This window comes from Chelonia mydas, chromosome 7 (genome assembly GCF_015237465.2).
Source record: "Chelonia mydas isolate rCheMyd1 chromosome 7, rCheMyd1.pri.v2, whole genome shotgun sequence".
In the NCBI taxonomy this organism is placed as follows: Eukaryota; Metazoa; Chordata; order Testudines; family Cheloniidae; genus Chelonia; species Chelonia mydas.
The window spans coordinates 847,137-870,955 of record NC_057853.1 but is presented as its reverse complement, the minus strand read 5'-3'; the positions used below and the strand labels follow the sequence as shown (position 1 = coordinate 870,955).

Below are 23,819 nucleotides of genomic sequence, written 5' to 3'. Positions count from 1 at the left end.
CCCCCCCGCGGGCTGCTCGCTATTGCCCCGGCCGGCCCGCGCTGGGGCCGCTGCTCGGCGGCTCCCGGCCGGTCCCGGTCCCGGTCCCGGTCCCCTCTGGGTCGATGGAACTGGGGGGGGTGGAAGTGGGGGGCGGGGCGGGGGCGGGGGGGCCGATCTGTGCGGGCATTTCCGTCTCTCCAGCCGCCGCCCGGCACCGCGCACGCGCTAAATGGCGGCGCCCCGACTCCTTCTCTGCCCGGGGGGGCGCCCCCGCGCGGCCTGCAGCGCCCGGGCCTGGTGAGGGGGGCGGGGGAGGTTGTGGGGAGAGGGGCTGTGGGGGGCTGGGAGGGGAGCGGGGGGGCCGGGGGGCAGGGAAGGGGGCTGTGAGGGGAGTGGGGGGTTGTGGGGGGGGCTGTGTGGAGGGAGGGGGGCTGTGAGGGGAGTGGGGGGCTGTGTGGAGGGAGGGGGGCTGTGGGGGGCTGTGAGGGGAACGGGGGGGCTGTGTGGAGAGGAGGGGGCTGTGAGGGGAGCAGGGGGGTTGTATGAGGGCTGTTCAGGGGGGCTGGGGGGAGGGGAAGGGAAGGGGGCTGTGAGGGGAGCGGGGGGCTGTGTGGAGGGAGGGGGGCTGTGGGGTGCTGTGAGGGGAACGGGGGGGCTGTGTGGAGGGGGGGGCTGTGAGGGGAGTGGGGGTTGTGGGGGGCTGTGAGGGCAGCGGGGGGGTTGTGTGGGGAGCTGTTCAGGGGAGCGGGGGGCCCGGGGGGAAGGGAAGGGGGCTGTGAGGGGAGTGGGGGGGGTTGTGTGGGGGGGAGGGGGCTGTGAGGGGAGTGGGGGGCTCTGCGGAGGGGAGGGGGCTGTGGGGTGCTGTGAGGGGAGCAGGGGGGTTGTGTGTGGGGCTGTTCAGGGGAGCGGGGGGCCCGGGGGGAAGGGAAGGGGGCTGTGAGGGGAGTGGGGGGGGTTCTGTGGGGGGGAGGGGGCTGTGAGGGGAGCCAGGGGGGCTGTGAGGGGAGTGGGGGGCTCTGCGGAGGGGAGGGGGCTGTGGGGTGCTGTGAGGGGAGCAGGGGGGTTGTGTGTGGGGCTGTTCAGGGGGGCCGGGGGGAAGGGAAGGGGGGGTTCCCGTCTCCACCCCAGCAGGCCGGGCTCACTGGTTCTGCTGCTTGGTCCCAGCTCCCCTCGCTCTTCCTTCCCCCAGGTACCAGCAGCCCCTGAGGCCGGGGGGCCCTGGGAGGAAGGCGGCCGGTGGCCTGGGCAGAGGCAGCGGCAGCATCGTGGGGCAAGCCGGGGGGCCGTGGAGCCGGCAGGAGGCGCTGGGGCTCCTGGAGGCAGCGGTTGTGTACCGGGAAGGTACTGGGGTGGCACTAGGGGTCGGCGCTGGGCGTGGGGGGGTGTGGTGTGGAGGGGGGGCGGCGCTGGGCGTGGGGGGGGTGTGGTGTGGAGGGGGGGCGGCGCTGGGCGTGGGGGGGCTGTGGTGTGGAGGGGGGGGCGGCGCTGGGCGTGGGGGGGGTGTGGTGTGGAGGGGGGGCGGCGCTGGGCGTGGGGGGGGTGTGGTGTGGAGGGGGGGGCGGCGCTGGGCGTGGGGGGAGGTGTGGTGTGGGGGGGGGGCGGCGCTGGGCGTGGGGGGGGTGTGGTGTGGGGGGGGGCGGCGCTGGGCGTGGGGGGGTGTGGTGTGGAGGGGGGGCGGCGCTGGGCGTGGGGGGGGTGTGGTGTGGAGGGGGGGCGGCGCTGGGCGTGGGGGGGGTGTGGTGTGGAGGGGGGGCGGCGCTGGGCGTGGGGGGGGTGTGGTGTGGGGGGGGGGCGGCGCTGGGCGTGGGGGGGGGTGGTGTGGAGGGGGGCGGCGCTGGGCGTGGGGGGGGTGTGGTGGGGAGGGGGGGCGGCGCTGGGCGTGGGGGGGGTGTGGTGTGGAGGGGGGGCGGCGCTGGGCGTGGGGGGGTGTGGTGTGGAGGGGGGGCGGCGCTGGGCGTGGGGGGGGTGTGGTGTGGAGGGGGGGGCGGCGCTGGGCGTGGGGGGGGTGTGGTGTGGAGGGGGGGGCGGCGCTGGGCGTGGGGGGGGTGTGGTGTGGAGGGGGGGCGGCGCTGGGCGTGGGGGGGGTGTGGTGTGGAGGGGGGGCGGCGCTGGGCGTGGGGGGGGTGTGGTGTGGAGGGGGGGGCGGCGCTGGGCGTGGGGGGGGTGTGGTGTGGAGGGGGGGGGCGGCGCTGGGCGTGGGGGGGGTGTGGTGTGGAGGGGGGGGGCGGCGCTGGGAGTGGGGGGTGTGTGTGTGGAGGGGGGGCGGCGCTGGGCGTGGGGGGGGGTGTGGTGTGGAGGGGGGGCGGCGCTGGGCGTGGGGGGGGGTGTGGTGTGGAGGGGGGGCGGCGCTGGGCGGGGGGGGGTGTGGTGTGGAGGGGGGGGCGGCGCTGGGCGTGGGGGGGTGTGGTGTGTGGGGGGTGGAGCTGGGCAGTGGGGGGGGTGTGGTGTGGAGGGGGGGCGGCGGCGTGGGGGGTGTGTGGTGTGGAGGGGGGCGGCGCTGGGCGTGGGGGGGGTGTGGTGTGGAGGAGGGGGCGGCGCTGGGCGTGGGGGGGGTGTGGTGTGGAGGAGGGGGCGGCGCTGGGCGTGGGGGGGTTGTGGTGTGGAGGAGGGGGCGGCGCTGGGCGTGGGGGGGTGTGGTGTGGAGGGGGGGCGGCGCTGGGCGTGGGGGGGTGGTGTGGAGGGGGGGGCGGCGCTGGGCGTGGGGGGGGGTGTGGTGTGGAGGGGGGGGCGGCGCTGGGCGTGGGGGGAGGTGTGGTGTGGGGGGGGCGGCGCTGGGCGTGGGGGGGGGTGTGGTGTGGAGGGGGGGGCGGCGCTGGGCGTGGGGGGGGTGTGGTGTGGAGGGGGGGCGGCGCTGGGCGTGGGGGGGGTGTGGTGTGTGGGGGGGTGTGGTGTGGGGGGGGGCGGCGCTGGGCGTGGGGGGTGTGGTGTGGAGGGGGGGCGGCGCTGGGCGTGGGGGGGTGTGGTGTGGAGGGGGGGCGGCGCTGGGCGTGTGGGGGGTGTGGGGGGGGGGGGGGGGGGGGGGGGGGGGGTGGGGGGGGGGGGGGGTGGGGGGGGGGGGGGGGGGGGGGGGGGGGGGGGGGGGGGGGGGGGGGGGGGGGGGGGGGGGGGGGGGGGGGGGGGGGGGGGGGGGGGGGGGGGGGGGGGGGGGGGTGGGGGGGGGGGGGGGGGGGGGGGGGGGGGGGGGGGGGGGTGGGGGGGGGGGGGGGGGGGGGGGGGGGGGGGGGGGGTGGGGGGGGGGGGGGGGGGGGGGGGGGGGGGGGGGGGGGGGGGGGGGGGGGGGGGGGGGGGGGGGTGGGGGGGGGGGGGGTGGGGGGGGGGGGGGGGGGGGGGGGGTGGGGGGGGGGGGGGGGGGGGGGGGGGTGGGGGGGGGGGGGGGGGGGGGGGGGGGGGGGGGGGGGGGGGGGGGGGGGGGGGGGTGGGGGGGGGGGGGGGGGGGGTGGGGGGGGGGGGGGGGGGGGGGGGGGGGGGGGGGGGGGGGGGTGGGGGGGGGGGGGTGGGGGGGGGTGGGGGGGGGGGGGGTGGGGGGGGGGGGGGGGGGGGGGGGGGGGGGGGGGGGGGGGGGGGGGGGGGGGGGGGGGGGGGGGGGGGGGGGGGGGGGGTGGGGGGGGGGGGGGGGGGGTGGGGGGGGGTGGGGGGGGGGGGGGGGGGGGGGGGGGGTGGGGGGGGGGGGGGGGGGGGGGGGGGGGGGGGGGGGGGGGGGGGTGGGGGGGGGGGGGGTGGGGGGGGGGGGGGGGGGGGTGGGGGGGGGGGGGGGGGGGGGGGGGGGGGGGGGGGGGGGGGGGGGGGGGGGGGGGGGGGGGGGGGGGGGGGGGGGGGGGGGGGGGGGTGGGGGGGGGGGGGGGGGGGGGGGGGGGGGGGGGGGGGGGGGGTGGGGGGGGGGGGGGGGGGGGGGGTGGGGGGGGGGGGGGGGGGGGGGGGGGGGGGGTGGGGGGGGGGGGGGGGGGGGGGGGGGGGGGGGGGGGGGGGGGGGGGGGGGGGGGGAGGGGGGCGGCGCTGGGCGTGGGGGGGGTGTGGTGTGGGGGGGGCGGCGCTGGGCGTGGGGGGGGGTGTGGTGTGGAGGAGGGGGCGGCGCTGGGTGTGGGGGGGGTGTGGTGTGGAGGAGGGGCGGCGCTGGGCGTGGGGGGGTGTGGTGTGGAGGGGGGGCGGCGCTGGGCGTGGGGGGGGTGTGGTGTGGAGGGGGGGGCGGCGCTGGGCGTGGGGGGGTGGTGTGGAGGGGGGCGGCGCTGGGCGTGGGGGGGGTGGTGTGGAGGGGGGGCGGCGCTGGGCGTGGGGGGGTGTGGTGTGGAGGGGGGCGGCGCTGGGCGTGGGGGGGGTGTGGTGTGGAGGGGGGGGCGGCGCTGGGCGTGGGGGGGTGGTGTGGAGGGGGGGGCGGCGCTGGGCGTGGGGGGGGTGTGGAGGGGGGGCGGCGCTGGGCGTGGGGGGGGTGTGGTGTGGAGGGGGGGCGGCGCTGGGCGTGGGGGGGGTGTGGTGTGGAGGGGGGGCGGCGCTGGGCGTGGGGGGGGGTGTGGTGTGGAGGGGGGGCGGCGCTGGGCGTGGGGGGGGTGTGGTGTGGAGGGGGGGCGGCGCTGGGCGTGGGGGGGGGGTGTGGTGTGGAGGGGGGGCGGCGCTGGGCGTGGGGGGGGTGTGGTGTGGAGGGGGGGCGGCGCTGGGCGTGGGGGGGGTGTGGTGTGGAGGGGGGGGCGGCGCTGGGCGTGGGGGGGGTGGCAGCGGCCAGGGAGATGGGGCAGCAGAGCAGCCCTGCTGAAGCCTGGGCGGGAGGGCGCTGGCTGGCTGCGCGGCGGGGTGTGGCCACGGGCAGGGGGTGTGGCCGTGGGTCTGGGCTGGGGGTCTGGGACGCTGGGGAGGGCTGGCCGGCCTTCCCTGACCTCGCCTGTTCCTTTGTTTCAGGGCCACTGGTGGCCATCAGCAAGCCCCCGGGCCTGGCTGTGACCGGTGAGTGCTTGGGGTCCACGTCTCCCACATGTGCCGGGCACTGCAAGGCCGCGCAGAGGAAGGAGCTCGTCCCTCCACGCCCGGCCTGCGGGGGAGCAGGGGGTACAGGGGGTGTTCCCCTGGCCACCCACAGGAGTGACACTTGGGGCGGGGGGTCAGGCCGGCTCTCCAGGCTCATGGCTCCTTCCCTGTGCTCCCCTCCCAGGCAGTCCAGGGCAGCTGAGTGTGATTTCGCTGCTCCCAGATCTGAGCCAGAGGCTGAGCCTTCCCCATGAGCTCCATGTGGTCAAAGCAGCCGGGAAGTAAGTGACTGGGGAAAGGGCAGGGATTGGCTCCCCACGGAGAGGAGGAATGGGTGGTTGGCTGCTGGGATGGGGCAGGAGAGGGAGGGAAGGAAGCTGGCTGGTTTGTGGGGGGAATCGGAGGGCAGGGGCCTGGTTGGCATGGGTAGGGGAGGGAAGGGTGCTGGGCAGGGAAGGACTCTGGCGGGGGTAGGGCAAGGGAGGGTGCTGGGGGGTGAGGAGGGTGCAAATAGGCAGGCAGGAGAGGGAGGGGTTGGCCCTGGGGGGCGGGGAGGGGAGGGCGTGGCACTGGGGAGCAGGGGGCTGCCTCTCCGTAGCTCAGTGCTGTGTTCCCATCTCCGGCGCTGGCTCTGTGCCATGGGACTGAATCTGACGCCCTCCTCCAGGGACAGCTCTGGCCTCGTGCTTCTCTCCGGCTGCCCTGGCACCACGCGGCAGCTCCATGCATTCTTCACGCAGCTCCGGAGAGCAGGGCGCCCCCCCGCCACTTACCGGTGAGTGAGACCCCCACCCCTCCCACTTACCAGGGAGTGGGCTCCATCCTGCAGAGTGCTCCTGCCCCGTGCTGGCAAGTGGAGCGTCCCTCTCCCGCATCCCGCAGCAGGGCGCTTGGCCGTGCGCCAGAGACTGCACTGTCCTGCAGCCCCAGGGCGCCGACTTGTCTCCCATTCTCTGCCCCGCTCCCACCCCAGCCCATCGTGAGCCCCGGAGCCCAGAGAGCACGGCCACCCTGTAACTCCCTCTCCTTCCCCCCAGTGCTGTCACTGCCGGGGTCCCAGCTGCCGTGGAGGGGGAAATCCGCACAGGATTGAAGCTGGAGCAGGTTGGGGACCTGCAGCTGGTAAGGAAAGGGTTAACTGGGCTTTGTGATCCGGGGGACTGCGGAGCTCTGTGGGGCAAAGGGCTGTGGGGCCCCAGGGTGGGGATGGCTGCAGGGCCTGGCCAGTCCCTCCGGCTCCAGCCTTCCCTTGAGCGTGTGGCTCTGCTCTGGTTGCAGGTGGTGCCGGTGGCTGCCCCGTCCCGCCGCAGCGTGGAGAGGAAGGAGGTGAAGCAAACCCTGACCCACTACAGGGTGCTGGGCGCGGCTCCGGGCTGCAGCCTGGTGCAGCTCCAGCCCATGACAGGTGGGGAATGGGCCCCGTGAGGGAGCCCTGTGTTCAGCTCTTCCTGACAACCCTGCCCAGCGGGGCCCCAGATCGGGGGGTGAGGGGCTGAACTGGGAGGTCTCCTGCCATCCTTGCCAGGGAGGGGCTCTGGGCAGGAGGGGCTGAGGGTGCGTTTGCTGCCCGTGGATGGGGGCGGGTGGGGGCGCGGTACCCATATTAACCCCCACTCTCCTCGCCACAGCCTTTCCCAGCCAGCTCCTGGTGCACCTGACGCTGCTGCTGTGTCCTGCGCTGGGCGACCACGTGTACTCTGCCCGTGTGGGCACAGTCCTGGGGGAGCCCTTCCCGCTGCCTGCGGGGAGCGCTCTGCCCCACACACAGGTACCGGGCTCTGTCCCGCCCTGCCCCGGGCACCCCTTTGCTGGTTGCGCATCATGGTCCCACGGCTTGGGCTGGAGCTGTGGCTTCGTCTCAGGGGAGGCCCGTCATTGCTGAGCTCTGCATGCAAAGCCCCCTGGTCAGCCCGGCGTGCAGAGCACTTTGCCTGGCCTGCCATGGAGGGGGCCAGGGCTGGGATAGCAGGGGGCTGCGGGTCAGGAGTGAGGGGTACCTTGGAGTGAGTGAACAAAGGACTTGCCGGACTGGCTGAGACCTGGGGGTCACCTGGCCCAGCGTCCAGACCAGATGCTGCAGAGGAGGGGGTACGACCTGCCTCACACTAGGCCTCCTCCTGGTTTCTGGGAGCTGGTTGAATATCCCTTCTTCGCTGTCTATCGTCCTGTCCTTCTTGGTGTCCTCAGGGCCATCCTGTGGCAGTGAGTTCCACAGATGACGTATGCATTGTGTGACAGTGTTTCCATTTGTCAGTTTAGAACTTCATTGAGAGTCCCTGTGTTAGTAGCTGGGCGTGTCCAATCGACCTGTCTTCCTTCTCCAGACCCCTCTTACTCACCTCAGTCCGCACTAGCAATGCCAGTCTTCAGTCACTCTTCAGAGGAGGGTTTTCAGCCTCCGGTCCTGCAGCCTCTGCACTGTGTCGTGTGGGATGGGCTGAGGATCCCACTCAGGCGGCCGCTGATTGTACAAAGCAGTGTCCTCTCCCCACTTCTGTGGGCTGCTAGCTGGCAGAGCTGGGGCCTGGCCCTGCTCACTTCCTTTGAGTGCCACGTTCAGTCGCTGTTGGGGATCCCTGCCGTGCCGCGCTGGGGGGGACAACGACTCGAGGGCTCTTCGCTCCTGAGCCCCCATTTCTCTCTCTCTCTCGGCAGGTCCTGGGCGAGCAGCTGCTCCGCAGGCTGCGCCTCACTCAGGAGCTGCTGCATCGCCTGCCACTGCATCTCCACCTGTACCAGCTGCTCCTCCCGACAGCTAGTCTCACCGCGCCGCCCCCAGCCTTCTTCCTCCAGACGCTCCGTCTGCTGGGACTCCCTGGGGGCCAGCGTGTGCCGTGACGGGGCGCGCCCTGGCCCAAGAGGCAGGCCCAGCTCTGTGGGGGAGAGGGCGCTTCCCAACCGGGAAAGGAGCAGAACTCACCCCGGGGATGCTGCTAGCAGAGCTAGGCTCGGGTCTCCTCTGCATCCCCGCCGGTGGGACTCCCCGCAGGGGTGGCCTCCTGGAAGGCCGAATAGCCGTGAACACGCACCCTTCCCCCTCTTCCTGGAAGGCTCCGTGCAGGACGCTGCTCCGGACTCCTCCCTCTCGGTGTGGGGGCGCAGCTGGACAGCCCCCCAGTGCCCCAGCTAGTCTGTGCGCTGGGCTCTGTGCCACCAACAGACTGGTTCTCGGGTTTAGCCACTCTGTTCTTTATATGACCAAACAGTGGTGCTCCCGCAGCTGGCAGGGGTGTGGGGGGCACGGATCCTTCTGCCTCTCGGGACCTTTCCTGCTTTTCTCCTGGTTACAATATCCCAGCCTTGCCAAACGGTGGGTTGGGGTCTTGTCTCGTAGCTCCCTCTAGCTCTGTCAGCCACACCTGTGCAGGGGCCTTTGGCCTCCCTGGCCCAGCCCCCGCCCCACTCTGTCTCCTTGCTGAGCTGCCTGTGTCATGGGTGTTCAGGGTCGGGTGCTCCCCAGCGGCTGGGATCAGCAGCCCCTCCTTGGAGGAAGGACCCTCACGGCTGCCCCCCATCTGCAACTGTCACCCCAAACCAGTGTGTCCCCAGCTATGCCCCTGCGGTTCCCTGCTGCTAGTGGGGCTGGGGTTACTAGTCAGCTGGCTGAGCAGAGCGGTGCTGGCGCTGCCTGGCTGGGCTGCTCCCTGCAGCGAGCCTGGGGGTGGCCCGGCTGGGTGCGGACACAGCATAGCCCATCTCCCACTGGCGCTCCATGCAGCGACAGCACCTCACCCCACGCTCTGGGGAGGGGTGTCTTCGAGCAGCTTTAACGCCCTGCGTGTGCCGGCGCCAGCTCCTGGGTGGGTGGGGCTAGAGCCCGGAGGGAAGGGTCTCTGAGGTGCAGGCCCCCATCAGCCCCAGACCAGCAGGTTTCACAGGGGGAGATGGCAGCAGTGAGCATGTCCCAGAAGCCCTTGCACTGGCTGCCACTAGAAATAAGCTGTTGCAAGGAGCTGCCAGCCTGCGAAGGAGTCGTGAGCAGTCGCGGTTAATTTCCCCCTGCTTGTGTGTCAGGCTGTCCTGTGGGGCAGGGGTGGGGGGTGCAGCAGTAACCCCTCCCAGGCCCACTTCAGCTCAACCGGCAGAGGAGCAGGGCCCAGCTTCCAGGTGAACCCTGACGGGCTGCTGGAGGCCATGGCCCTGCAGGCCTCTTCCTCGCCAGAGAGCAGAAGCCACTTGAAGAGGCAGCTTCTCTGGCCCTGCCTGTGAGCCTGGCCTTCAGGGGCTTCTCCCAAGAGGGCAGACCCCCTTGTGCCATGTTCATGGCCACAGCGTCCTGCTGCTGGAGACATTAGAGCAACGGGGCCAGTGCATTAGAACTAGGGTATTTTCTGTGTTTTAAATGTGTACATGCCTAGACTGCATCCAAACCATGGCAAATCCTCCTAGGCAAGGGCAAATGCAGCTGTCGGGGGGCTCTCGTTTTCTGGTGTATGCACTCCCAGTGTACCTCCTAGGGAGATTTGGGGGAATCCATGTATAAAACATGATCATTGGACAGCTCTGTGTAGGTGGAGTTTGCCCTTGGCTGTCAGGGTGCCCCTTCCAGCCCAGGGAGAAGGGGGGCAGTGGTACCCCCAGGGACGGCTCTGCTAGAACAACTGGTACACTAAGGAGGGTATCTGCACTGGGAACAGTCTGCAAGGAGTGGCTTGGAGCAGTTGAATATCCTCAGAAGCAGCCTGAGGAGCCAGGTGTTGGAGGTGGGGTTTATAAACACTGAGGGGCTCGCAGGCAGGGCTGCCTGTTCTGGTTACATGTATTCATCACATGACAATCTTTAATTAAAGCTTAATCTTTAATTCTTGGAGATTCCAGGCCCATGCTGGGGGGTTGGGAACCCTGCTTCCAGAGTAGGGCCAAAGGGACATGGGGGTAGCATAGGGCCATTTCTGCCTGTAGGCCCAGCCGGTGGAGAGTGGCACTCCCATGATTCACAGCAGGCATGAGCTGCAGGGGGAGATCTTGGCCATTCAGAAGGGTGAGGAACTGAGCCAGGGGGCTCTGTGCAGGGTTTTATTTTGTCTGGCTGTAACTAAGAGTGACCGGTTTAGAACCCTTGTCTGGCTGCTTTCACTAGGAGTGCCCCTGAAGAGGTCAGCTGCATCCCAGAGTGCCCACTGGGCAGTCTGGGGGCTCAGCCCTGGTCTGGGGGCCTTGGGTAGCTGGGCCCTGGGGTAACAGGCAGAGTCTGTGCCGGTGAAGTCAGGGCGCTGCACCCCACTGAGACAAAGGGAAGCTGAATGCACAGGGTCTGGCAGGATGGCCCCCCAGAGCAGCCTTGGGTGCGCTCAGGTTGTGTGAGACGGTCCCCTGCTCTGTGTCCCCCGCCCTGCTGCGGTGCTGTGAAACCATCCAATCCAGCACTGGGGCGGAGAGCCCAGCCCACAGCTGGTCCCAATGCAGTGAAAACAAGGGTTTGCCCATTGGGCTGGGGGGCAGGCCCTGCCTTCCTTAGGGGGCAGCTTGTGGTGAAGAGAGCAGGGGGCAGGTCCTGGCCTGTCTGCACCGTCCCCCCTGCGCAACAGTGCCAAGGCTGGCTGCTTGCAGGGGCACTGGAGCAATGTGCACGGGGGGACTGAGCCATGGAGCCAAACTGCAAACCCTGGATATGATGGAAACCACGTCAAACCCCTGCACTCCTAGTTCCAGACCCTCTGGCCACTTGTGGCCTGTGGTCTCAGGGCATGACCAGGAGCTGATCCTACCCTCACCCTGCTTCTCAGTCGCAGCCCTGGGCGCTGCAGCCAAAGCACCAGCTGCTGTGACCATTCTCTGCCCTGCTCTGCCGCCTGCCCCAGCTGGTGCCTTTCCCCCTCTCTGCTTTCTGGGTGGGGTCCCTGGTGGGCTCCTCTGCCTTTGCCCGCAGTGCCAGGTGTCCTCAGATTTGCGCCCAGCCCCCTACAGGATGGCTTCACTGGCGGAGTCCAGCAGAATGGGGCAACCCACTGCACCCCTTGCTGCTGTGGGGCCCCAGCTGAGGCCAGTCCATCGGGAGGGTGACTGCAGGCACGGGCAGGTGCGCAGGGCAGAGGGCCGTGCCCCAAGCACTCGGGGCTCACTGCTGGAGGTGGCTGCCTTGCTGCCAGGGTGGGGCCAGCTGCTGAGCAGGTGCAAACCAGCCCATGGGTTTCCGGCAGGGCAGCAGAGGCCTGGGAGCTTGCCTGTCTCTGCAGGGCCTGGGAAGGAAAGAGAAATAGGCAGGGCAAGGCCCAATCTGGGGAGCATTGGCTGGGTCTGGTCTGTCCCTCCCCAGGGCATGGCCCTATTCAGCTGGGCCACAGGCCTCGCTCCCTACCCCACGCCCTGAAGCCTGCTGCCTCAGGGCCTCTTCACGGCCTCTGCCAGGGTGGTGGCTAGCTCCATGCCCCCCTTAACCCCCCCAGGGTGGTGCCCAGCTCTTTGCCCCTCACCACCCCCCAAGGGCAGTAGCCACCTTCCCCCCCCCAGTGGTGCCCAGCTCCATGCCATACCCTGGCCCAGGGTGGTGCCCAGCTCCCCCTCCCATCCCTGGGGGGTGTCCAGCTCTGCTGCCACCCCCCAGCACAGGGCAGCACTCAACCCACTCCCCCCCCGCCCCCATTCCCATTTCAGCTGCAGAGCTGGGCAGGTGTGGGAAGGAGAGAGAGGCCAGAGGAGCCAAGCAGCAATCCTGTGTGCTAAAGGTGAGGGGAAAGGGGGGCTGCCCCTTGGGCTGGGGCTCATCTGAGATGTGGGACCTGTTCTGCCTGCAACCAGCCCCAGAGCCCCCTGCCCCAGGCCCTGGCCCTGCCAGCCGCCCCCTGGGTGAAGGCAGCCCCAGGTTGCGTTTCCTGCCCACATCACAAACTCCAGCTCCTTCTCTTGAGCCCTTTATTGGAGGGCACCAGCCCCTGGCATGACTCCCTCGCTGCTGCCAGCAGCCCCAGGGGCAGCTCCCTCCATCACCTGCACATCCTGTCTCTCTTCTGCTTCCTTCTCCTGCCCACGTCCGTGTGCAAGGCCCCGAGCTCAGGGGCAGAGGCTGGGTGCGGGGCCCGGCGCAGCCAGCCCCTGGCACGCTGCTGGCCAGGCCCGGTAGGAGGGGCTGGGGGCCTCTCCCGCAGCGCAGCCTGGGCATGTTCCCACTGGTGCTCCGGCACACGGGGCTTCCCTGGAGAGCAAGCAAGGGAGTGAGTGGGGGTGGCAGCGTGCCCACAGGCCAGCTGGAAGGTGCATAAGTCCCGCACGTGCAGCTGCAGCTCCCTACCTGGCTGCCGGGCCGGTCTCTGCAGCTGCCCCTTGTCCTTGCTGAGCTGGAGGTGGAGCCGAGGGGGTGCCCTGGGGCTAGGGACTGGCACCTGGGAGCTGCACTTGAGACAGAGCCTGGGCTCGCGCAGCGGCACCAGCTTGTCCCCCAGTGGGGAGGTGGCCACGCTGTGCATCTCCAGCAACCTCGTCTTGCCTGGCTCTGCTCGCAGCTTGCTGAGCAGCTTCAGCCGGGTGCCAGCTGCAGCACAGGCCCTGATGGCTGCCCCCGTCTCCCTGGCTCTGTTCTCCTTGCCGCTGACCGGTGCCGGGGGCCTGGCGGCCCTGGCGAGCTGTGGAGCCCTAGGCCCACGAGGGGAGCTCTGGGGGAGTGCTTGGGAGTGCTGCGGGCAGCTGGGCACGCTGGGGCCCGGCCTGGGGCTGGCACTGGGGGAGAGTCTGTGGTTTGGAGGCCGTGGCTTTTTGACAGTGGATCCTTCCACCAAAAGGCTTATTCCTACGTATTGGGGCACATCGACAGCCGCCTGCGGGAGAAGGCAGGAGAGTGCTCAGTGCAGGGCCCCGCGGCCCTGCCAGGTCCAGGAGTGCCCACAGGGGCTGCTGGGGCCTGGGCACGGGTGCCCTGCTGGGCTGGGCTGCTGCTTTTGGATTAGTTCAGGGCCCCTGGGTGGCCGTTAGGTGCTCTCCCACTCTGGGAAGGGACAGGGAAAGTCCCCAGTACTGGGTTGGCATGTGGCCACTGTGCAGGCAGTGACAAGCAGCGCACAGTCCCTGGGACGTTCTGAGAGGCCCCAGGCAGGGCAAGGTCAGGCAACAGGGCTCGCTCCCCAACACGGGTGGGCAGGACTTAAGGCTGGTCTCTGCAGCAGCACAGGACCCTCTAGTGCCCATGGGGCAGCACTGACCCCAAGGACAGAGTGCCCCCTACTGAGCCCCGCATCAGTCCCTGCTGGTGAGGGTGGGGGGGGGGGGGCAGCCCCACAGCCACATTGGGGCCAAGCCTGCCCCTGGCTCGGCCTATGCTTAGTGGGACTGCTGTCCCCGACCTTGGGGCTGGCTTCTCCCTGGTCGCTCTCTGGGCCCTCTCGCAGCTCAGCTGGTCCATGCAGAGTTGGGCTCCCTGTGGGCGTTGTCTGGGTCCCCTCCCAACTCAGCTGGTCCGTTTGGGGCAGGGCTACCCCTGGGCACTGTCCAGGTCCCCTCCCAACTCAGCTATTCCGTTTGGGCTCCCCCTGGGTGCTCTCCAGGCCCTGTCCCAGTTCAGCTGGTCCATTTGGGGCTGGGCTCCCCCGGGCACTGTCTGGGTCCCCTCCCAGATCAGCCGGTCCCTGCAGAGTTGGGCTCCCACTGGGTGCTCTCCAGGCCCCGTCCCAGCTCAGCTAGTCCGTGCAGGGCTGCTGGGGACTCACCTGCTTGTAGATGAGCTCGAAGGCCCCTGTGTGGCAGCTGCGGTCGTGCTTACGGTCAATGACCACGCGGAGCGTGTCCTCCTGCACGCTGGCACACAGCTGGCTGGTCACGGCCGTGGAGGCCGCCATGGTGGGGCTGGCATTGATCTCGATCAGCCAGGGCTGGCAATTCTCCCCGAACATGAAGTCTGCCCCGTACAGCTCGAAGCTGCTCTTGCGGAACTCCACCACGTCCTGGGAGGTCTGCATGGCGTGGATGATGGCTGCCTTCATGCCCGGGACGATCACCTCCTGCCAGGCACCTGCCGTCCCCACCTGCTGCAGATGGGCCTGGAACTGCTGTGATGACCACATGTTGTCAGGGGGAAGCTGGGGGTGGCGGCTCAGCGAGTTCTCGTAGTGCCTCTGGATGGAGTTATTGCACAGGTGGATGGAGCTGGGACCGAGAGAAAGGGGCTCAGTGCCCGCAGCTGCACATGGCCAGCCCCACACTGCCCTCACCTGGGGCCTTGCACTCACGTGTCCAGGTTGTGCAGGGAGAAGGGCTGTGTGCAGAAGCGGAGGTAGCTGTCTCGGTAGAACCAGATGGTGAGCGGGTTCCAGTCCGTCACCAGGAACCACTGCCGCAGGTCGAACTTGGTGCCGTGGATGAGCAGGGGTCTCTCGATGTATTTCTGCACCACCCACTTGCCGTCCTTCATGATCATGGGGTCGCAATCCACCAGCTTCAGCATCTCCTCCAGGCGGTCCATGCAGATGATTCCTGGGGGCGAGCCCAGCAACCCCATGACACACAGCATGTGGGGAGTGGGGCTGCCCCAGACTGCACACAGCTAGAGCAGCACACAGGCTGCAGTCAGGGCCAAACAGAGCCCAGAGCCTCCCGCAGCGAATGAGGAGCCCCCACAGCAAAGCACAGGGCTGCCCCACGGGCTGTGCAGGCAGAGGTCAGGCTGGGGGATTGGTTTGGGGGAGGTCGTACCCATTGCTTTGCCAGTGTCTCAGTGCCAGGCTCCCTTGCAGGTGGGATGGGGGTTTCTGGCTTCGGCCAGGCAGGCCCCAGCAGCTCCCCAAATGCAGCAGGGGAAGCGGGACCGTCCCCACTCTCCATGGCCGCAGGACCAGGCCTTACCTCTGCCCCGTGACTTGGCTCCCGGCTTCACAATCCAGATGTTGCGGTCCCCCTCCATCTCTAGCTGTGGGAGCACCTCGGCCAGGCGCTGCAGGTAGTGCTCGCACTCTTCGACATAGGAGACCAGCTGGTCCAGCAGTGCCTCTTCGCTGCAGTCAGACAGCCCAGCTCAGAGCGGGGCAGGTGAGCTCCGCCTCCCTCCCCCGGGCACCGCCCCGCAGCACTTACTGAACCACCTGGTAGTAGGCGCGCAGGAAGTCCCCCCAGCGTGCCCCTGTCATGCACAGAGGGGACTCGGGCTCCCTGTCGATATCCTGGTGCCTCAGGCTGCTCAGGTGCTCCTCGCAGGCCTGCAGGGCCGTTTCGATGAGCTGCGGTGGCAGGGGGCTGCCCTTCTTCCCGCCAGTCCCTCTTGGGGACTCTGCATGGGGGAGAGCGAGCCAGCTGGCAGGGCTCATGGCATTGCACAGAGGGTGCATCGTGCGGATAGGTGCTGCCGGCGAGCCCTGGGGCTCTAGGGAGCACAGCAGATTCCGGCTGGGGGCGTCTCCCTCCCGTGGGGTCTGCACCGACCTTCCCCATGCTCCAGCACATAACCCTGCCCTCCTGCCTGCCTGGGCCACAGCGGCTGACAGCACAGCAGGGAGCCACCAGGTATGGGGAGTGTCCCAAGTTGCCTACAGGGGCTGGGCTGGGCTCTGCCAGCACGGGGGCAGTGAGCTACCCTGGGGCCTGGTCCCCTCAGAACTCCCCCCAGTGCTCTCACAGCCCAGGCCCCCTACACAGCCTACTCCCTCTGCCGGGCCCTCGCAGCCCCACTCTCACCCAGGCGGAGGCAGTGCTCAGAGTCCTGGCAGCTCAGCTCAACCTAACTGTGCAGCTGCCCCAGGGAACGCCACAGTCGCTGTGAAAGATGCTCTCAGAGCGGAGAGGCCTAGGGGGATGTGTGCTGCTTTCAGCGCAGGGCGCCGGTGGGGATGGGGATGGTGATGGGGGAGGATGTGGGGGGACTGGAGGCAGTGGGGGTGGTGGTGGGGATGGTGGTGGTGGAGACAGTGCGGGAACCGGTGGGTTGGGGGGGTGGAGATGGTGGGGGGATTAGTGGCAGTGGTGGGGGAAGTGGCGGCAGTACGGGCAGTGGTGGAGACAGTGGGGGAACTGGTGGCGGTGGAGGAGATGGGGGTGACCGGGGGCAGTGGGGATGGTGGCGGAGATCATGGGGGGATCGGTGTGGGGATGGAGGGGACTGGTGGCAGTAGAGGCGGTGGTGGTGGAGATGGTGGGGGGATAGCGGGGGACCGGCAGCAGTGAGGTGGTGGTGGTAGAGATGGTGGGGGGATTGGTGGGGAGATGGGGGGGACCAGTGGCAGTGGGGGTGGAGACGGTGGGGCGATCGGTGGGGGGATGGCAGGGACCGGAGGCCGTGGAGGCAGTGGGAGGATTGGTGGGGGGATCGCGGCGACTGGCGGCAGTGGGGTGGGGGTGGTAGAGACGGTGGGGCGATCGGTGGGGGGATGGAGGGGACCGGCGGCAGTGGGGGTGGGGGAGGCGGTGGGGGGATCGGCAGGGGGATGGCAGGGACCGGCAGCAGTGGAGGCGGTGGGGGGATGGCAGTGGTGTAGCCCAGAGGAGAGGGAAGGAGCTGGGGCTGCCTCCCCAAAGGCTGGGCAGGGCTGTTGCCCTCTGCCGCAGAGAGTAAAGCAGGCGGATTCGGCAGCGGGGCCGTGACCTGCTCGTCCCCCCGTGCACTCAGCTCTCCTGTCCAGCACCTACCTGCGGACTCGCCGGCCTTCACAGGTCCCTGTGCGCTGGAAGCCACCGCCGCCCCAGCCCCCCAGGCAGGTGAGCTCCAGTACCTTTTCACCACCACTTTGAGGATGCTCCGGGCGGCGGTGAGCCAGAAATCCTCTGTAAGAGATGGCGTCACCACCGCTGGTGGCCAGGCCCCAGAGCGAGGCAGGGCCATGGGGAGTGCTAAGATTGGGGGGAGGGAGGGCGCTAAGTTGGGGACAAAGGAGGCTGGATTTTCAGGGAGATGGCTCAATTTGCAGAATGGGCCCCTTGGGGCAGGTGGGGAGCCCCTGACCCCCGGGGCAGCTGGGAGCCCTCCCCATCCCCCGGACAGCCCTCTGCCTCCCCAGGGTCAGCTGGGAGCCTCTCCATCCCCCAGACAGCCCTCTGCCTCCCAGAGTCAGTTGGGAGCCCCCCACATCACCCTGGACAGCCCTCTGCCTCTCAGGGGTCAGCTGGGAGCTGCCCCTCCGCGGAGCAATATGCCCCCCAGCGCAGGGCAGCACTCACCGATGAAGGCGTGCTTCTCATCCTCGGCACCCAGCCGGTAGCAGCGGGGGAAGAAGGTGTCAGCATCGGCCTGGTCAAACCAAGGCAGGTTCCGCAGGTTCAGACACAGCCCCACCTGGGAGAGAACAGAGCTTGGTCCTCCCGGGCCCTCACGCCTGGGGACTGACTCCCGCATGGCCCCCGCCGCTCCTCGCCCACCAGGGCCATGTGTGCACACCCTCCCTGCGCAGGCCCCAGCCCCACACCCTGCCACCGCCGGCGAGGTTGGTGGTGGGACCCCCAGGCTGGCCGCCCTGCACTCACCTTGGTGGTGAAGGAGCCCGCCTTGGCATAGTGGTTCATCACCTGCTCCTTGCGCAGGAAGCGGCAGTCGATGGCGTCTCGCCGGTTTGTCCAGATAAAATAGGGCGTCTGGTTGCGAACCAGCCGTGACTGCCCATGGAAGAGGGGCTGGTGTGAGGGGCCGGGGAAGCCCAGGGGCACCCGGCCGGGTCCATCCTGCCTAGGCTTTCTCAGCAGGCCAAACACCGGGGCACCCAGAGCCTCCACGGTGCAGACAGGCCCGTGCCGTGCCCAGCAGCTGTCTGCGAGGGACGGGGCAGCGCAGCCCATAGCCCAGACACTGGACGTGCCAGCCCTCAACTCCCACAGCCAAGGGTCCAGCAGAGCCCAGGGCCAGCCTCACCAAGCTCCTCAGCCAGACAGCTCCAAGGGGCCGCCCCCGCCCTGCCCCAGCCTGAAAGTCCCCTGCTCTGCCCCCGCCCTTCTAGGGTGACCAGACAGCAAATGTGAAAAATCAGGACGGGGGGGGGGTTATAGGAGCTTATATAAGAAAAAGACCCAAAAACTGGGACTGTCCCTATAAAATCGGGACATCTGGTCACCTACCCCACCCCCATGCTCTGCCCCGGCCTGTACGCACGACTCTCAGCAGGCGATTCTGTGTGGAGAGTCCTGTGAGGCTGGCCTTCCCCATGTGCCAGAGGGTGCAGGGAGATGGGGTGACCTGGGCTCCTCCACCCCCAAACTAACCATGAGGTCGTAGGTGCCATCAGGGTCATCATCCTGTTCCTCCTCTTCCTCGTCCTCCTCGTCTGGGGAAGAAGAGCAAGAGCCAGAGGGAGGCCAGTGCACCGCTGCCCCGGGCACAGCGCTTGATGGCCCAGGCTGCTGAGTACTCTGACCTTGGGACCCACACGCTCCCGGGGACCTGGCAGGGCTGGGGCACTCCCGGGGACAGGGCTGGGGCAACCTGGCAGGGCTGGGGGAACCTGGCAGGGCTGGCACACTCCCGGGGACAGGGATGGGGGAACCTGGCAGGGCTGGGGGAACCTGGCAGGGCTGGTGCACTCCCGGAGACAGGGATGGGGGAACCTGGCAGGGCTGGGACACTCCCTGGGGACCTGCCAGGCCTGGGGCACTCCCTGGACCGGGCCAAGCGTATCTCAGAATCTGGAGCCACCCCACAACAAGGCTTCATGGTTCCCCAGCAGTCTCCTTAGGGCCAGGGCCCAGGCTGACCCTCCTCCTGTGCTATGGTCCCCTGAGCTTGCTGCCCCCAGCGAGTCCTAGGCCTGAGCAGGGACCTGCGCTGGAGAGCCCATGGCCAGAGCAGCTGGAGAGCCCTGGCACTGGGAGAGGAAAGATCTGCCCTGGGAGGGGGCCCTTTGTCGGGCCCCTCCACATGCCCAGCTCTCACCCTCCTCGGCGCCGTCGCTGTCGTCCCCCTCCCCATCCTCCTCGCCGTCGGGTGCTCGTTCCCGTCGGCATGCCACCTTGGGGGCCTTCTTCTCCACCCAGCCCCGGCCACGCAGCAGGCTCCGGATCACGGGGTACGGGCCATGTAGCATGAAGATCTTCCTTTGCTGGAGGGGAAGGAAGCTGAACGCTCCAGGCAACGGGGTCCAGCCTGAGGCGCAGCTGGGCCCTGGACCCCCTTAGCATAGACATGCAGGATAGGCACCCCAGGGGGTCAGACAGAGCTCAGGCAGGCAGGGCCACACAAGGCCTGTGTTGGGGGACGCCTGGGATATGTGAGGCCTCAGGGTGGGAGGGATGTGGAGGGCTGGGGGAATGGGAGGGAGGCCAAGGGCATGTGAAGCCTGTGGGGGTGTGTGACCAAGTGGAGTTTTATTTGTCGTTATGTTGCATGTGAGTCCTACTGTCCTATACCAATCCTGTGTGTACCTCAGTTTCCCTGTGTGCTGCATTAATACTGCAGTGGTGGGAACTAGGTGTGTGATTTTGCTGAGGCCCTCGGGGCAGGTGAGACTGCCCAGTTGTTTGCAGCTGTGTAATCTGAGACCCGAGGGGGGGAGGTGCAACCAGGTGACACGTTTTGTCCAGGAAGCAAGACAAAGAGAAGGAGGAGGGGCAAGAGGGGGTGTCTGAGGTCGGGTTGCTGGAAGCTAGGCAGTCCGCTTGCGGGAACGGAAGAGAGGGAATCCAAGGCATCTGGCCCAGGACTCCCAAGATGGACTTGGCTGAAAGTCACTGATTTCTCTGCTAACGAGCTCTGTTCTACGCTGTTTTCCTGTCATCTAATAAACCTTTTGTTTTACTGGCTGGCGGAGAGTCACGTCTGACTGCGGAGTTGGGGGGCAGGACCCTCTGGCTGCCCCAGGAGCCCCACCCAGGTGGACTCGCTGTGGGAAGAGCATGGTGTGGAAGGGGATGTTGAATGCTCCGAGGTCAGACCCAGGAAGGTGGAAGCTGGGGAAGCTTCTTGCCCTGGAGATAGTCTGCTCCGAGAGAGGAGGCTCCCCCAGAGTCCTGCCTGGCTTCATAGGGAACAGTTCCAGAGCATCGCCCAGGGACTCCGTGACAGGGGAGGACACGGGGGCTGGGGGCATGTGAGACTTTGCTGACACAAAGTAAAACTATTTCCCCTTGTTTATTCCCCCCCGCCCCCCTCCTCAGACGTTCTTGTTAACTGCTGGAAATGGCCCACCTTGATTATCACTACAAAGGGTTTTCTCTCCCCCGCCCCCCACTCTCCTGCTGGTAATAGCTCATCTTAAGTGATCACTCTCCTTTTCCACTGAATGCATCCGATGACTCACGAAAGCTTATGCTCAAATAAATTGGTTAGTCTCTAAGGTGCCACAAGTCCTCCTTTTCTTTTTGCGAATACAGACTAACACGGCTGCTACTCTGAAACCTCTCCTTACAATGTGTATGATAACACCTATTTTTCATGTTCTGTGTGTATATAAATCTCCTCACTGTATTTTCCACTGAATGCATCCGATGAAGTGAGCTGTAGCTCACGAAAGCTTATGCTCAAATAAATTGGTTAGTCTCTAAGGTGCCACAGGTACTCCTTTTCTTTTTGCTGGGGGAGAGTATGTCTGGGGGAGGGGAACATAGGGGATGGGGGAGTGCATGGGTCCCTGGGGAGGTTGCATGGGGTGGGGCAGGGAAGGGGAAGGCAGAGCCTGGCGTGCCCACAGGGCCTTTGGACAGGTGGGGATGTAGAGGAGGGGCAGGTAGGGCCGGAGGGAGGGGAAGCGGGGGGAGGGGCAGGCAGGATGGGGGGAGACAGGGAGGGGCAGGCAGGGCCCAGGGGGAGGCAGTGAGGGGCAGGCAAACGGGGGGGGGCAGGCTGGGTCGGTGGGGAGGGGCAGGCAGGGCGGGGAGGGGGGGAGGCCGGGGAGGGGCAGGCAAGGCCTGTGGGGGAGGGGAGGTGGGCGCTCCTGGGGAGAAGATGGGCTGCAGGTGGGGCAGAGTGAACAGCCCCTCACCTTGACGGCTCTCTCCACGTGCAGCCTGGCCTGCTTGAGGCGCTCTGGGTTGAGAGGGTAGCAGCCGCTGCTGCGCCGGGTGCGCCCCTCGCTCGGAGGGGCTGTGAGCCCTGGAATGGGAGAACAGCCCAGTGCCAGCTCTACTAGACACACTCCAAGCTCTGGGCCCAGCAGCGAGCTGCTGCCCGCATGCCTGCCAGGCCATGCTCAGGGGGCCCTCACCCATGGCACTCTGCTCTTTTGGCTGCTTCAGGGGGCCCTGAAGGAAGGGGGGTTGGCTCCTGGCAGTGCCGCTAGCCAGGAGGCTGGGCGACGGCCCCCTCTGTGTTGCCAGCCCTGGGCAGGTCATGTGCTAAGGAACAGTCCCCAGGACAGGCTATAGGGGGTCATGGGCTGAGGCACGCCCCCCTGCAGTGGGCAGCATGGGGAGAACTGGCTGGGGGGCTCTTGGTCAGGCAGCGGTTCACTCCAGGGTGGGGAAAGGGACCGAGCCAGGGACACTCTCCCCTGGTGCCAGATCCTGCGTGCTTCCACTGGGAGCCCAGGTGCCTTGGGCTGGCCCAGGCCATGCCCTGCATGCCTGGGGTTGCTCTGCTGCAGGGACTAGCCATGGCAGCCAGGTGCGCCAAAGAAAAGGGGCAGGGAGGGCAGAGAGAAGCGTTGGCCTGGACCAGCTGCAGGGCTCCTACCTTCCTGCCGCTGCCTCCTGGGGCCAGGGGCAGCAGGGCCCTTGCGGCGGGCAGGGAGCAGAGCTGCCTTCTCCGTGCCAGCATCCCCCTCGCCGTCAGCACCTGCGTTCAGCCAGGGGAGCAGCACATCAGGGCCAGGCCCTCACCCACCGAGCCTCTGTGAGCAACCTGCCAGGGTGTTTGGAGCCCACAGGAGGCTCCAATGGCTGCCACTGTCTCTGTGGGAGGGGCTGGAGGGAGTGGTCTGGGGGTCTCCTATGCTCCTGCTAAGGCCAGTCTCAGGCCCAAATGGCTTGGGCTGACCCTGCCCCACTGGCCAGTGGCTGATGGGCTCCCAGTGTGGGCAGAGGAGCTGGCAGAGGAGCTGGCAGAGTTCATTCAGTCCCTGGGACTGGCAGTGCTAGTGCCCCAAGGCCTGCAGGAGCAGCTGTCCCACCTCCACCTGCGTCAGACCTTTCCCTTCCCTGTCCCCCCACCCCCATGACTGTCACCTCCCGTGCGGCTCGCTGAGAGGGATGTTGATGCCCCTACATTTGGCTAGCGCCACCCTCCCAGCTCAGAGCCCCTGACAGACATTACTGAGTTCAGGCCCAGCATTCTCCAGATGGGGAAACTGAGGCACACAGGGGGGTGGGGGCTTTGCCCAAGACCAGACAGCCAGTGGGTGGCAGAGTCAGAACAACCCTGCAGTCCTGAGCCCTACACAGTCACTGCCTCGCAGTCCTTGAGCAGGGCTCTCGGGGGCTGCTGCTCGTCTCCGGCAGCCCTGACTTGGGGCCTTGCTGAGCAGGCGGGAGGGGCCATTTGCCTCCCAGGCTGGCATGCCACCACTGCTTCCCAGAGCTGCACAGAGCCCCCCGACAGCGCCTCCTCCGCTCGGCAACCCCCAGCTCCCCTCACCTGGGAATCCATGGGGCGCGTTGCTCTCTGCGCAGCCTCTTGGACAGTCCGGCTCTGTCAGCATGGCTCAGCTCCCAGCCAGCCACCTGATACGGAGAAGGAGAAACTGGTGCAGCTGCGCCTCCTTGCGCCCCACCAGCGAGTGCCAGGGCCCCTCGCGACCTGTCGACGCTCCCACAAAGCCGCACGTGGCCCCTGTGCAGCCTGAGACCCAAACACACCCTTCCAGCGGAGCCCCTGGCGCCACCCCCAGGGCACCAGCTCCCAGCGCGAGGGCCAAGCGCAGTCACGCATGGGGCAAAGCAGCCTCCCCACCTGTGGCCAAGAGAGCGGAGCCAGGGGGGCTCAGCAGCTTGACAGCCCCGGCCACGGCACTACCACAGAGCACATGGGGCCAGAACGAGGGCCTTGTCGCCAGCCCCATGGGGCCAGCTGGGGGACAGTAAGTAAGAGCCCGCACGCTGGCCAAGACAGCTCCGGTGCCCCAGGCAGCCAGCAAGGCCATGGAGCCCACCTCCGTCTCCCCGACTGTATCACCCCTGCCCTCCTCACCCCCCCCAACCTTGACCCCCACAGGCCCCCCTGGCTCCATATCGCCCCAATTCCCAACCTGACCATGACCCCACAGAGCCCCCCCATATCATCCCCAATCCCCACACTGACCGTGACCCCCCCGCCCTCTATATCGCCCCCAATCCTTACACCAACCCTGACCCCCCGGACCCCCCCGGCCCTCTATAGCGCCCCCCAATCCCCCCACCGACCCCACAGACCCCCCCACCCCTTATATCGCCCCAATCCCTGCACTGACCTCAGAGACCCCCCCCGCCCTCTATAGCACCCCCAATCCCTGCACCGACCCCACAAACCCCCTGCCCTCTATAGAACCCCCCAATCCCCCCACCGACCCCATGGATCCCCCCGCCCTCTATAGCACCCCCAATTCCCCAACCGACCCCACAGACCCCCCCACCCCTTATATCGCCCCAATCCCTGCACTGACCTCACAGACCCCCCCGCCCTCTATAGCGCCCCCAATCCCTGCACCGACCCCACGGACCCCCCGCCCTCTATAGTGCCCCCCAATCCCCCCACGGACCCCATGGATCCCCCCGCCCTCTATAGCGCCCCCCAATCCCCGCACCGACCCCACGGACCCCCCGCCCTCTATAGCGCCCCCCAATCCCCGCACCGACCCCACGGACCCCCCGCCCTCTATAGCGCCCCCAATCCCCCCACGGACCCCATGGATCCCCCCGCCCTCTATAGCGCCCCCAATCCCCCCACCGACCCCACAGGCTCCGGCCGGGCCCTGCCCCGCTCGGCTCCAGCGCCCCGCTGTGGTGCGGTCTCCATGGCGACGCGAGGGCGGGCCGGGGCCCTGTGACGTCAGGCGGACCCGAGCCCTTCGGTGTCGAGCCCGCCCCGCCCCCCGCAGGGCCCCCCCCAGGCCCCGGCCCCATCTCTGTCCCCCCAGGGCCCC

The 23,819-nt window shown here is 68.6% G+C and overlaps 2 protein-coding genes across 15 annotated transcripts; one reads left to right on the top strand and one right to left on the bottom strand.

Annotated features, from left to right (window-relative positions):
* The first annotated feature begins 123 nt into the window (after window positions 1–123).
* On the top strand, window positions 124–9,737 carry RPUSD3 (RNA pseudouridine synthase D3). The gene is made up of 9 exons (XM_037904666.2): window positions 124–279; window positions 1,172–1,323; window positions 4,870–4,914; window positions 5,120–5,216; window positions 5,603–5,710; window positions 5,973–6,057; window positions 6,214–6,340; window positions 6,564–6,703; window positions 7,591–9,737. The coding sequence occupies exons 1-9, from the start codon at window positions 212–214 to the stop codon at window positions 7,771–7,773; spliced, it is 1,005 nt and encodes a 334-aa protein (XP_037760594.1). The 5' UTR covers window positions 124–211; the 3' UTR covers window positions 7,774–9,737.
* TTLL3 (tubulin tyrosine ligase like 3) lies at window positions 9,720–23,744 on the bottom strand. Of its 14 annotated transcripts, none has more exons than XM_037904639.2 (16): window positions 23,628–23,744; window positions 22,337–22,422; window positions 21,437–21,538; window positions 20,748–20,857; window positions 18,704–18,869; window positions 18,037–18,098; window positions 17,308–17,436; window positions 17,005–17,119; window positions 16,477–16,677; window positions 14,932–15,124; window positions 14,704–14,852; window positions 14,091–14,334; window positions 13,572–14,007; window positions 12,164–12,686; window positions 11,863–12,067; window positions 9,720–11,114 (listed from the first exon to the last, which is right to left on the bottom strand). In XM_037904639.2, exons 2-16 carry the CDS (start codon window positions 22,398–22,400, stop codon window positions 10,994–10,996), a joined length of 2,820 nt encoding a protein of 939 aa, XP_037760567.1. In that variant the 5' UTR covers window positions 22,401–22,422; window positions 23,628–23,744; the 3' UTR covers window positions 9,720–10,993. The 14 variants fall into 14 exon arrangements, with proteins under 14 accessions (XP_037760567.1, XP_037760571.1, XP_037760570.1 ...); XM_037904643.2 differs by having other exon boundaries at window positions 16,477–16,611; XM_037904642.2 differs by lacking the exon at window positions 11,863–12,067.
* Window positions 23,745–23,819: the final 75 nt, after the last annotated feature.

Excerpts from the sequence above, each read along its gene's own strand:
- RPUSD3 (XM_037904666.2), top strand. The coding sequence starts at position 212 with ATGGCGGCGCCCCGACTCCTTCTCTGCCCGGGGGGGCGCCCCCGCGCG. Across the intron at positions 5,217-5,602 it reads GTGGTCAAAGCAGCCGGGAA|GGACAGCTCTGGCCTCGTGC; the intron begins GTAAGTGACTGG and ends GCCCTCCTCCAG. Across the intron at positions 5,711-5,972 it reads CGCCCCCCCGCCACTTACCG|TGCTGTCACTGCCGGGGTCC; the intron begins GTGAGTGAGACC and ends CCTTCCCCCCAG.
- TTLL3 (XM_037904639.2), bottom strand. The coding sequence starts at position 22,400 with ATGCTGACAGAGCCGGACTGTCCAAGAGGCTGCGCAGAGAGCAACGCG. Across the intron at positions 16,678-17,004 it reads TGAGAAGCACGCCTTCATCG|CACTCCCCATGGCCCTGCCT; the intron begins GTGAGTGCTGCC and ends CCCCAATCTTAG. Across the intron at positions 14,853-14,931 it reads GCCTACTACCAGGTGGTTCA|CGAAGAGGCACTGCTGGACC; the intron begins GTAAGTGCTGCG and ends GTCTGACTGCAG.